Source organism: Tarenaya hassleriana, unplaced genomic scaffold, assembly GCF_000463585.1.
Source record: "Tarenaya hassleriana unplaced genomic scaffold, ASM46358v1 Cleome3, whole genome shotgun sequence".
NCBI classification, from domain to species: domain Eukaryota; kingdom Viridiplantae; phylum Streptophyta; class Magnoliopsida; order Brassicales; family Cleomaceae; genus Tarenaya; species Tarenaya hassleriana.
Genome location: NW_010966177.1, coordinates 8201950 through 8215070, shown reverse-complemented (window position 1 = coordinate 8215070; position 13121 = coordinate 8201950). Strand labels below are relative to the sequence as shown.

Sequence of the window (13121 nt, the reverse complement as noted above, 5' to 3'; positions counted from 1 at the left end):
TATATATATATATATATATATATATATATATAATTGGATTCAATTTCTAGGTAAAATTTTATTTTGATCAATGATTTTTTTTGGATTGAATGTGATTGTGTATTAATCAAAAGGAGAATTTTACATTAGTACTTTCTATAGGCTGCTATATAAAAGGGATTCCCATGAGGCAAAAAAAAATCCAAAATGGTTTGGTGTTTCCTTTGTAAAACAGAACACAAGTTACAACATACGTCTTCTCCTAATTTCGTCCGTTAAGTAGTACTAATCCTCGAGTCATCCCATAGTGGAGCGTTTTCCTGCAACATGGGAAGCCAAGAGCATAGTCCTGATCTGTCGATCGACCTTGATCCGTAGGTCTTGAAGCGATAGTGTTTTCATCCGAAAAATCCTATCATTATGTTCCCGCCATATGACGTCTACCACCACTTGTATGATTAAGGATTCGACTGGTTGTACCGCAGCGGTTGTGGTTGCGGGTGGTAGCGTTTTCAGAACGTTTGATAGCGATTATGAATGATTAGTACTGACTGGTTGAGAAGTTGCTGTTGGTAGCGATTGCGGGTGAGTGCAGTTAGAAGTGAATGGTTCATTACGGTTGCGGTTGCGTTTTGATATAAATTGTCAAAAAAAATATTATTTAAAAATAATTTTTTATAATAGTTTTAATTAAATTTTTCGTATCATTTGATAAAAATTATTTACTAAATTTATAATAATTAAATAATAAATTTAAAATATAAATATTATCAATTTAATTTATTTTTAAGTAAAAAAATAATTTTATTATAAAAATTATTAAAAATAATCATTATTAAACCTAAAAATTATACTATTGTATTTTTTTATTAAAATATAATACTAAAAAATAATATCAAATCATAACACTAAACAAAATCATCACCAATATATATATTAATGTTTTATATAATTTCTAATAAAAATATTTTAGTTTTTTTGTCAAAACGCCGGAAACCGCTACCAAAACGCAAGTTGGAAGCTGCGATTAGAAAACACAAGTTTGGTTGCGGTTGCGGTTGGTTGCGGTTCAACCAGTCAGTTTTTCAATCGCCCGCAACCGCCATAAATCGCAACCGCTCCGTTTGCGGGTGACGGCGGTGCAACCAGTCGCCCCCTAACTATGAGAGGGGGCGTCTGTTGCGAGATGTTACGGTGGCTGTGTTACACCAAGAGAAACAATCTGCAATAGACAAGGATGGTTCTTCCTTCCAACAATACTTCGCAAAGTAAACCCACAAATTAGCCGCAAAGCAACATCCAAAAAATAGGTGATCATTCATCTCATCTTCTATACCGCACAAACAACAAACTCCATCAACAGATACACCTCATCTAGATATCTCATCCTTAGTGAAAGACGTTTGTGGAGTACCTGCCATAAGAGCATGGAGAGTCGAGGAGTCGTGATCGGCAGCCAGACATGTCCGACCCATTCCACCGGGTTCTCTGCGCTTCGTATCTGCTTCCATGTTTCAGCAGTTGAAAACCACGGTTTATGTATGCCAGATTTCTGCCGCCATAGAGTTCTGTAACAGGCGTCAAGTTCAGACAGCCATAGATGGAGCTCAACGAAGAAGAAGAAGACACTGTGTAAAATTCCAAAATTTCTCTCTTGTATTGTTCTGTATACTGGTACTCAATATATATACAGAAGAGCATCAAAAGTACAATCTGTATGTAAGTATAGGTAATAAATGTAAAGTAATAATCCTATACAGCAAAGTTGGGCTACGCTTGATCCTAGGAAAAACGGGCATGTTTCTGTCCTTGATGCTCTGTCACTGTCAGTGAGTGTTTCTCTGTTCCCTTTGTGTCTTCACTCGTAGTTGTTATCACAGGTTGTTGCATTTCTCCTTTTATGTCCAATACCCCCCCTCAAATCTCGAACGTCCATCAGGCAGGAAGAGATTTGAAGTGTGAATTCGAGCAAGCAAAAAGTGAAACAATTTTGGTGAGAGAGCTTTGGTCAGAATATCTGCAATCTGATGTTCAGCAGAAATGTGAAGCGGAAGAATCTGACCGAGGGTGAGCTTCTCTCGAACCAAATGGCAGTCAAGCTCAATATGTTTAGTGCGCTCGTGAAAGACGGAATTCGATGCAATATGAATTACGGATTTGTTGTCGCAGAAAACACTCACCGGCAAAGGAACATCGATGTGGAGATCAGATAGGAGTTTCAGCAACCAAGTAACTTCACAAGTGGTATTGGCAAGAGCACGATACTCGGCTTCCGTACTGCTGCGAGAGACGGTTTGTTGTTTCTTAGCTTTCTAGGAGATGAGAGAAGAACCAAGAAAGACACAAAAACCTGTTACGGAGCGTTGAGAATCCGGGCAAGAGGCCCAATCAGCGTCGGAGAAAGCTTGAAGCCGTAAATCTATCTGAGAAGAGTAGAACAAACCTTGTCCGGGATTGGTTTTTAAATATTTGACCACACAGTGAGCAGCTTTCAAATGCTCAGAAGTTGGATGCTGAACAAACTGGCTTAGCTTGTGGACAGAATATGTGATATCCGGTCTCGTTATGGTGAGGTAGAGAAGACGACCAATCAGATTGCGATAAGGAGTAGGATCTTCCAGCAGAGAGCCTGAATCACGATGCAACTGAACAACAGGATCCATAGGTGCAGAGACAGATTTGCATCCTAAGTAGCCAACATCCTGGAGCAACTCAAGACAGTATTTTCGTTGAGAAACCGAAATTCCAGTCGAGTTGCGAGCAACTTCCAAGCCAAGGAAATATCGAAGAGGTCCCAAATCCTTGATGTTGAAGTTTCTCGACAGAAGATCTTTCAATGCAGCAACAGAGGAATCCGAATTGCTTACAATGATGATGTCGTCGACATAGACTAGGAGAGCCAAGAATGTAGATGGAGAATGCTGAATAAACAAAGTATGATCAGACTGAGATTGAGTGAACCCATTCCGAAGAAGCACAGACGAAAATTTAGAGTACCATTGCCTTGAAGCTTGCTTAAGACCATAAATGGATTTCTTCAATTTGCAGGCAGCATTCCGAGGGAGAACCGAACCAGAAGGTAGAGTGAAACCAGGAGGAAGGGCCATGTATATCTCTTCGTCCAAGTCACCGTGCAGAAAAGCGTTGGCGACATCAAGTTGAGTGATATTCCAACCTTTTATAGCAGATAGAGCAAGCAACATTTTGACAGTCACGAGCTTTGCCACCGGGGAGAAAGTGTCTAGATAATCGACACCTTCCTGCTGTGTATAGCCTTTGGCAACAAGCCTGGCTTTATATCGATCAATCTGTCCATCCGCCCGTCGTTTAAGTTTGTAAACCCATTTACATCCTATAGCTCGTTTTGATGCTGGCAGAGGAACAATGCTCCACGTATCATTCTGGACCAAAGCATGCAATTCTTCATCCATTGCTTTCTGCCATTCAGGAGAAATAACAGCATCTTTGAAGGAACGAGGTTCTGAAACATGGTCAATGTTCAGCAAAAACTGAGAATAACGCTTCGATAGGTTACTGTATGAGAGAACCTCAGACAAAGGATGAGCAGTTGATGAAGTTTGCAATGTGTTGCAATAATAATCAGACAAATAGCCTGGGACACGGCGTGTACGCTGAGGCCTACCAGATGCAGCAGGAGAACTCGAAGCAGGAACAGAGTCTGAAGGCATAGAATCTGGAGCATCAGCAGGTAACAACCGAAAGCGAGAGCCAAACGAAGTATCTGATGTATCTGGCGAGTCAGAGGCTTGTAGATCACCAGGGGAAACAGGTGGAGATAAACCTGAGGTAGAGAAATCCATATATGCAGGTGGAATAGATAGTGGAAGCACTGCAGAAGGAAAGATCTTTGAAACAGAATCCTGAACAGAGGAACCATCATTCTGGAATGGAAAAATATCCTCATGAAAACGGACATGGCGAGATATGTAGATTTCATTTGTATTAGTATCCAACAATTTATATCCCTTGATCCCTGTTGGATACCCAAGGAAGACAGTCGGTCGAGCTCGTCGGGAAAACTTGTGTCGAGGTTTGTCGATAGTAGACGAATAACATAAGCAACCGAATATTCTTAAGTGATCATATTCGGGAGCTTTACCCATGAGTACTTCATATGGAGATTGATTGGCCAGAACATGTGTTGGAGTTCGATTAATAAGGTGAGCAGCAGTACGGATGCAATCACTCTAGTAGCCAATCGGAATATTAGACTGAAACATTAGAGCCCGAGCGACATTAAGCAATTGTTGATGTTTGCGTTCGACCACCGAATTCTGTTCCGGTGTATAGGCGCATGAAAAGTATTGAATAATGCCATTTGCCCTGCAGAGTTCATCAAATCTGAGCTCCAAAGCATTATCACTTCTCATAGATTTAATGCACTTATCAAACTGATTCTTAATCAAACTGAGAAATTCAGGAAACACTTGCTTAACATCACTTTTGTTTCTTAGTAAATACACCCATGAGGCTCTAGAACAATCGTCTACTATAGTGAGAAAATAGCGAAAGCCATCAACAGAAACTTCACAAAAAGGGCCCCATATGTCAAGGTGTATCAAGTCAAAAGTTGCCGCACTGAGATTGCTCCGAGGTGAAAATGGCAGTCTCTTCTGTTTCGCTAAATGGCAGACTGTACAATGGTCGGGAACTGCAGACTCAGAGAGACGAAGCGTCTTAGCCAATGTCTTAAGGCGATCAGGCGATAAATGACCCAGTCTACGGTGCCATGTCGATGAATTTACCAATAGAATAGAGCTAGGAGAAGAACTGACCAGTGATGAATCGTCAGAACTCAAGACAAATAGATTCTGGATCAGTCTAGCTGTGCCAATCATCGAATCCTGAGTGGTATCCTGAATAAGACACTGATTATCTTTGAAGGAAACAGTAACAGCATAGTTCGAATCCTTTAACAATGCAAGGATACTTAAGATGTTAAAGGAAAATGATGGAATGTATAACACATCAGACAGAGTAAGCTGCTTCGAAACAGGAACTCGACCCATCATGTTAACCTGAATGCAAACTCCAGTAGGCAAGGTCACAACAATAGGATTGCAGGGAGACAGATCAGTGAAACGAGTGCGATCAGGGCAAACATGAACTGAAGCACCTGAATCTATGATCTAACCAGCAAAAAGCAAAGTCGACGAGCAAGCAACTGGTAAACAGAAAGCAGGGACAGGAGATTTACATAAGCCAGAAGCATCAGGAGCACCATGGCTTGTGATGTTTGGGAGTGAACCCAGGTTCATCTTTTCGGTGATCTGTGAGTAGAGTTTGTGAATCTGGGCAACAGTCATGTGATTCACATCAGGAGTCTGAGAAGTTTGATCACCACAGGAGACAGCACTGACAACATGGCGATTAGGATGTGGCATAGAGGAAGGGCGAGGCAGAGAACCACCTTTGAGCAGAGACGACGGATTCTGGCGCAACACCGCGGGGTTGGAAGCATTGTATCCTTGAGGAAAGCCGTGAAGACGATAACACTTAGCGACGGTGTGACCGTGAAGGCCGCAGTGAGTGCATACAGGTCTCGGTTTACCCCTGAAAGGAGCACCTTGAAAAGCAGCAACCGAACGGGAAACAGGCTCTACCGAAACAGAAGTGTGAAGAACAGGGTGTTCAGACATCACTGGTGTTTTGATGGAACGCTGCTGCTCGTGTTGAGTAACGAGGTGAAACGTCTTCTCTAAATCTGGCAGGGGATCGAGCATGATGATTTGGCTTCGGATAGCATTGTATGATTCATTGAGTCCAAAGAGGAAGTCAATGACAAAATCTCGTTCACTTTGTGCTCGCCACTCCTGGGAAATATTGCAAGAGCAGTTCCCGCATTTACAGTGAGGTACGGGCTTTAGCGCCTTGATCACTTCCCAAATAGTCAGAAGTTTAGTGTAAAACGTTGTGACGTCAAGAGATCCCTGGCGTAAATCATGAAGCTGTTGTTTTATACCATACAGCTGTGGTGTGTTGCTCTGCTTGAACCGTTTGTTAAGGTTCAACCAGATCTCACGAGCACTGCTGAGATACAGGAGGCTAGGTGCGATGCTCGGGGAGACGGAGTTGATGATCCAAGAGCTGACAACAACATTGTTGCGATACCAAAGCTGGGCATCAACATCACCATCGTCAGGACGAGAAATATCACCGGTAACAAAACCCATCTTGTTCCGGCCTTCAAGCGCCATGGTGACGGAGCGAGACCAGGTATGGAAATTTTCTGGACCTGTAAGGCGATCAGTTACGAGTTGCAGAGTCGTATGATCATTTGTGCCCAGAAAATAGTGATTGCCATACGAATCAGTGGGTACCGCCGGCGGGGGAGCAACCGGAGGAACAAAAGGTTGAGGGGTGGAGGAAGAAGCAGAGATTTCCTCAGAAATTTCGACATTGAAATCAGCCATCGTGAGAAAAGGAAGAAGAACAAAAAACGAAGGAAAAAGGTGAAAAAGGGAACAGAGAAGTTAGAAGGAAAGTAGTACACAGTGCTCTGATACCATAACAGGCGTCAAGTTCAGACAGCCATAGATGGAGCTCAACGAAGAAGAAGAAGACAATGTGTAAAATTCCAAAATTTCTCTCTTGTATTGTTCTGTATACTGGTACTCAATATATATACAGAAGAGTAGGGGTGTCAAAATCACCGGGCCGGGCCAGCCCGGCCCGAGCCCGACACAAGCCCGAAATATTTACGGGTCGGGCCGGCCCGGCCCGAAAAACCAACGGGCCTAAAATCTTCGGCCCGGAGCCCGGTCCTATGGGCTTTTTTCGGGTTCGGGCCGGGTTTCGGGCTTAAAATTTTTTTAAAAAATTATAAACAAATTAAAATAATAAAAATACAAAAAATTTTAGTACATTTCGTGATAATTAAAAAAATAAAAAATAGATTACAAAGTTATATATTTTGATCTAATATAAATTTAAATTTAAATTTTTTAATTTTATATGGTAATAAATTTTTAAAAATGATAATTTATTATATTTTTCATTTGGAATAAGTATTTGAAACTAATAGTATTATAATTTTGATTATATCATTTATGAAAATATTATATCCTGAATTATTTAGTATTAAACAAGTTTTTAGTTTTTAGAACTTTCTATTATTATATAATATTTGTATATTTTTTATATATGTATATACATTATAAAATATATATATATATATATATAAAAGATTGAATAAATGTATATATATGATCAAATATGTGTGAAATATATATATGTATATCTATATTTACCTATATACATATATATTTATACATATAATTTATTTTTTTAATCGGGTCTACGGGCCGGGCCGGGCCGACCCGGCCCGAACCCGTTTTTGGCCCGTAATTTTCCGGGCCGGGCCGGCCCGGCCCGAAAAACGAACGGGCCTTGATTTGTAAAGCCCAAGCCCGCAAATTTTACGGGCGGGTTCGGGCCGGGGATCGGGCCTCGGGCTATTTTGACACCCCTACAGAAGAGCATCGAAAGTACAATCTATATGTAAGTATAGGTAATAAATGTAAAGTAATAATCCTATACAGCAAAGTTGGGCTACGCTTGATCCTAGGAAAAACAGGCATGTTTCTGTCCTTGATGCTCTGTCACTGTCAGTGAGTGTTTCTCTGTTCCCTTTGTGTCTTCACTCGTAGTTGTTATCACAGGTTGTTGCATTTCTCCTTTTATGTCCAATATTCTGTCCAATCCAGAATCAATAGTAGGTGGTTTAGTTGCAGCAAGAGCTATCTGGATCTCCTGTATCGATGTCGATCTTGCACCCGACAGGTTCCAATTTCCCCTCAACACCGCATCTGAGACTGAAGCTTCGTTTGGAATAGAAAGCAATCGTGGTCCCTCGTCCCCTGTAAGGAGCATTAGTGGCCCGAGTTTTGTCCAACTATCATGCTAGAAACTCGTCGTTTCACCACTCCCCAACTCATTGACGACAAATTGTCTAGCTAAGCCTGTGATATTGAACATTTTCCAGACTATCCATGAGGTCCTTGCTGGACTCTTTGAGTTCTAGAAGTTATTTGAATGAAACACATTGTTCTTTAGCCAAGCCACCCATAGTGGCCCTGATTTAACGAGAAGTAACCAAATTAGTTTCAATCTAAAGAATGTGTTATACTCATCTAATCTGCGTAGACCGAGACCCCTTTCCAGTTTCGGTTTACATATTGTCACCCATGAGATTCTGAATGACCCGGAACCCAATAGATTTCCTTCCCAAAGAAAGGTAGAACAGAGGTTGTCCACATTTTTCATGAAGAACCGAGGCAACGCAAATACTTGGCTCCATGCATTCACTAGCCCGTAAATAACCGAAGAAATTTTGCTGAATCTTACCAACATAACATAGGTATTTGTTGCTCCATGCTGTAAGTTTCTTGCTAATATTTTCTAACAACGGTTGAAAATCTGCATGTGTGAGTCTCGAGGGATTCAATGGTACCCCGAGGTACTTAACAGGCAATGTTTCTAGCTTAACTCCAATGGCTACGGCCAACATCTCGGCTTGTTGCTGATTCATGCCATCCGTGAATAATTCAGATTTGTCGTGGTTCATGTTTAGCCCGGACCACTAACTGAACATCTCCAAGATAGCTGAAACTGAAGTAAGCTGCAGATCTCCTTTGCAGAAAATCATTACATCGTATGCAAAAGAGAGGTGCGTTATTGTTGGGTTACGACATCTAGGGTGGTGGCCTAAGCTTCCATTGTTAACACCTTAGTCGAGGAGCCTTGTGAATATTTTCATTCTCAAGATGAATAGGTATGGAGAAATCGGGTCACCTTGGCGCAATCCCCGTCGGCCCTAGAAATAACCAGTTAGTTCTCCATTAACATTCACTGAGAACTTAGGTGTTGTAAAGCATAATCTGAGCCATTTCACAAACCTGGCAAGTAGGTTTAAGGCTTGAAGCCTTCGTACCATGAACTCCCAAAACAATGAATCAAATGCTTTCCGTATGTCTATTTTAGCCATAGCACTCTCCGGTGACCCCTTGCGATTGTAGTCACGAATTAACTCCGATGCCAACAATATATTTTTCAGCATTAGTCGGCCTTTGAGGAATGTCGTCTGGTTTGTCGAGATCACCTCATGCAAGATTGGTTTGAGACGCCGGACCAATATAGTCGAAACAATCTTGTATACTGTGTTGCAACATCTAATCGGCCGATAGTCAGCCAGCCTATCAACCCCTGGCTTTTTGAGAATCAGTGTGATAGTCGTTGCATTTAGTTAACCCAATAACCTGTCCGCATCAAAGAACTCTTTTATTGCATTTACCAAATCAGGTCCTGTAACATCCCACGATGCAACAAAAAACTCTTTTGAAAATCCATCGGGGTCTGGTGTCTTGTTGTTCGACATCGCTAACAGAACCTGCTTACGATCATCGGTAGAGGGAATTTTAATCAGTTCGTCAACCAATGAATTGGGGCAAGTGTACCTGAGTAATCCATGAAGAGTGTCAACAAAGGCTAGTGAGGTCGCCTGGTCAGGGGTCCCGAACTGTTTAGTTTAGTAGTCAACAATGTGGGCCTTAATGTTATCGATGGAGTTCAGCGAGGAAGTGGATCCTGTTATGGAATGCTCGAGCGCTTGCCACTTTATGAAAATAGATTGTATTCTTGTCTCCTAACTGCAACCATTGAACGCGTGATTTCTGTTGATACAAACTTTCCTCTGCGGCGGTCATGAATTTCGAATGTATGACCGTAATAACCATTCAAATTTTAGGGTTTGAAATTTGATTTCAAATTTATAAATTTCAAATATTTAGATATTTCAAATTAAGGGTGGACCTTTCGAGATTCGATTTGGATTCGGGTCGTAAATGGTTCGGTTCGATTCTTTCGGTTTTACAAAAATAAATACCAATCGGTGATTATATTATATTCGGTTTTAATTCCGGTTTTTATTAAAAACAAATTAGATCTCTTTAAAAAAACTGTTTTTTAGGTTTTTAAAATTTGATTCGGTTTTGAAAAATTCAATTTTTCTAAAATTAATACCGTTCGAGAATTTGGACAGTTCGGTTCGATACAACCAAACTGAAATGACCACCTTATTCCAGATACCCTAAATATTTGAGAATTAAACGAGTTTGAATGACATTATTTGTTACTATTTCTATAAAAACATAAATTTGCAACCATGGGATGTTTGCAATGAAATTATTTTTTAGCATTCGATCGATATAGATATAGAACAAGTAAAATATCAAATCCTTAAACCTCTTCCATCTGAATAAATCAAAATATTATTTCTCGTTTTTAATATTTCGTGGTTGGACTAACTGTGTTCTTGAGATAAAAGCATAACATTAAAGTCCCACCCAACAAATCCTTGTACACTCCTTATCACCTAACTTAAGCCCTAAGGGTTTCTATCCTCTGCGGCCAACTCACCGTAAACCCATTTTTTGTTTTTGTTTTTTTTGGTATCCCCCTAATAAATTACAAAGTACAAAGACAGATAATCCATCTCCTTCTGTTCTCCCTGTGTTTCTGTCTTCTATGATTACATATTACAATTACATAACTCGAGTTCCTCCTCTGTTTTTTTTTTCTCTCACTGGTCATTTTTTGTTCCTCTGTTCCATCCAAAATGAAGTACATTCGAAGCAACAGCTTCAAACGCCTTTTCTCCTTCAAACGACGCAGTTTCGATGCCGATTCCGAGACATCGCCAGTCGAAGAAGCTGTAAAAGCCGACAAGTTCTTCGAGGGTTTTCATGAAACGGAGAAGTTTCAGAGACCCACTTGGAGATGTTTCTCCTTTGAGGAACTCTTTGATGCGACTAAGTGTTTCAGCCCAGGTTCTGTCTCTAAACCACTGAAAAAGCTTCGATTGTCAGAAAGATTTCTCCTTTTTGTTTTTCTGCTAAATGGGTCCTTTTCTTTTTGTGTTTTTGTTGCAGAGAATTTGGTGGGGAGGGGAGGATTTGCAGAGGTGTACAAAGGGGTGATGGGTAACGGGGAAGAGATTGCGGTGAAGAGGATAACGAGAGGAGGAAGAGATGAGAGGAGAGAGAAGGAGTTTCTTACAGAGATCGGGACAATAGGACATGTCTCCCACCCTAATGTCTTGTCTCTTCTTGGCTGTTGCATCGACAATGGCCTTTATCTTGTTTTCCGGTTCTCTTCCAGAGGCTCTGTTGCTTCTCTTCTACATGGTAATCCCCAGAAAACCAGAAGCTTTTAAAAATAAAAAGAATGAAACTTTCTTCGAATTCTTACAGGTTTCCGGTTCTGGGTCTTTCTCATTTTCTGAAAAGTTACGAGATTTAGCGGCTTTTTTCTTTCTAAATCTTGAAGTGAACCCTAGTCTCTCCCTTTCTCTCTCTAGAAAGTTCTCTGTTCTTGATCACGGGCTCTTTGAACTTTTGTGAAGAGCAAAGCTCCGAGCTTTAGTGGGCAAAACCGGTTTTTCCAATCTGGGTTTGCTTGGTTTGAATACGGGTTCTTGCTATTTTTCTGAAACCCTTAGCGTGTGCTGGAATTGGTGATTTGCAGATGCAAGTTTGCCGCCATTGGAATGGGAAAGAAGGTACAAGATAGGCGTAGGGACAGCGAAAGGGCTTCATTACTTGCACAAAGGTTGTCAGAGGAGGATCATCCACAGAGACATTAAATCATCCAATGTCTTATTAACCCATGATTTTGAACCTCAGGTATAAATACACATATATATATATATATATGTACATATATGAAATTCATCTTTCATGTAATAATGAATGATTCCATAACCATTGCATGGTTTTTTTTTGTAGATATCTGATTTTGGGTTGGCAAAATGGCTTCCTTCTCAATGGTCTCACCACTCAATTGCTCCCATTGAAGGCACATTTGGGTATACAATAATAATAATAATAATAATAATAATAATAATAATAACAACAACAACAACAGCAACAACAACAACAAAAATCTTTACTTTTTTCCCCTCTCTTTCTTTCTCACCTAATTTTCCATGAAAAAATTTGGATTCAGAAATTGAAAACTATTATAATTATTATTATTTTATATAAAAAAACAGGCATTTAGCACCAGAATACTATACACATGGGATTGTGGATGAGAAGACAGATGTGTTTGCATTTGGAGTGTTCTTGCTTGAACTCATTTCTGGTAGGAAACCTGTTGACGCCTCCCACCAAAGCTTACACACCCTTGTAAGTCCAATTCAACAATTTATTTATTCTTCTAATTTATAACCTTATACTATACGATATTTTTTGTCCCATTTCTACAATAAATACCGTATAAAATCCCTGACACCCACCCAAGTTCAAATCAGTTGAACTATTATATGTGAAATTGTCTGGAAAAAAAATCATATCTGGAATTGGGTATTTTTGTATTAACGAAAAAGCAGAAGTTGGAGAGTGAATCCATTAATTCCGCATGTAATACTATTATTTTTTCCCGTCGGTCCAAAATTATCTTAATTTTAAATCATAAGTTGCATGTCAAATATTTACACCCTTCATATGTATGTATCAAACGTATCTGGACCCCTATCAGTTGAGTCAAAGCATATACAATTAAAACCATGATAACGTTTTTTTAGAAAAAAAAAATATCATTTAAATATCTAAACTTTTAAAAAAATCAGATGAATATATAAACTATAAAATTTTATATAAATATCTAAACTTTTAAAAAATCCTATAGAAATACTCAAATTTTTGAAAATTTATCAAATAAATCCAAAATCCGTTAAAGATATTAATTATTTTTATTTGAAAATTATCTAAACTTTAGATCTGTTTGGAATATTTTAAAAGTCTAGGTATTTATATAAGATTTTTAAAAAGTTGAGAAAGATTTTTTTATATAAAAATTTAGATATTTATATGAGATTTTTCTATTTTTTAAACTTATGATATGCACGTGAAATCAGATGATTATACGTACGATTGGTATTCTATCGTATTTAAGAAATTGTTACAGAGTTTTCAATTCGAATGAGTTTTATTTATTTTGTATAAACAGGCGAAGCCAATACTTAGAAAGGGAGAAATAGAAAAACTTGTGGATCCAAGGCTCCATGGAGAATACAACGTTCATCAACTTCACCGCCTCGCTTTCGCTGCCTCTCTCTTTTC

At 39.4% G+C, this 13121-nt stretch overlaps 1 protein-coding gene across 2 annotated transcripts in view; it reads left to right on the top strand.

Moving 5' to 3' along the window:
- The first annotated feature begins 10481 nt into the window (after window positions 1-10481).
- Window positions 10482-13121, top strand: part of LOC104819976 (receptor-like cytosolic serine/threonine-protein kinase RBK2) — a 3947-nt gene continuing 1307 nt past the window's right edge. For both annotated transcript variants that reach the window (XM_010550314.2, XM_010550315.2), the window contains exons 1-6: window positions 10482-10826; window positions 10929-11183; window positions 11524-11681; window positions 11784-11863; window positions 12050-12185; window positions 13009-13109. In XM_010550314.2, coding sequence (XP_010548616.1) covers window positions 10616-10826; window positions 10929-11183; window positions 11524-11681; window positions 11784-11863; window positions 12050-12185; window positions 13009-13109 — 941 coding nt within the window. In that variant the 5' untranslated portion in view covers window positions 10482-10615. The remainder of the gene's footprint in view (window positions 10827-10928; window positions 11184-11523; window positions 11682-11783; window positions 11864-12049; window positions 12186-13008; window positions 13110-13121) is intronic.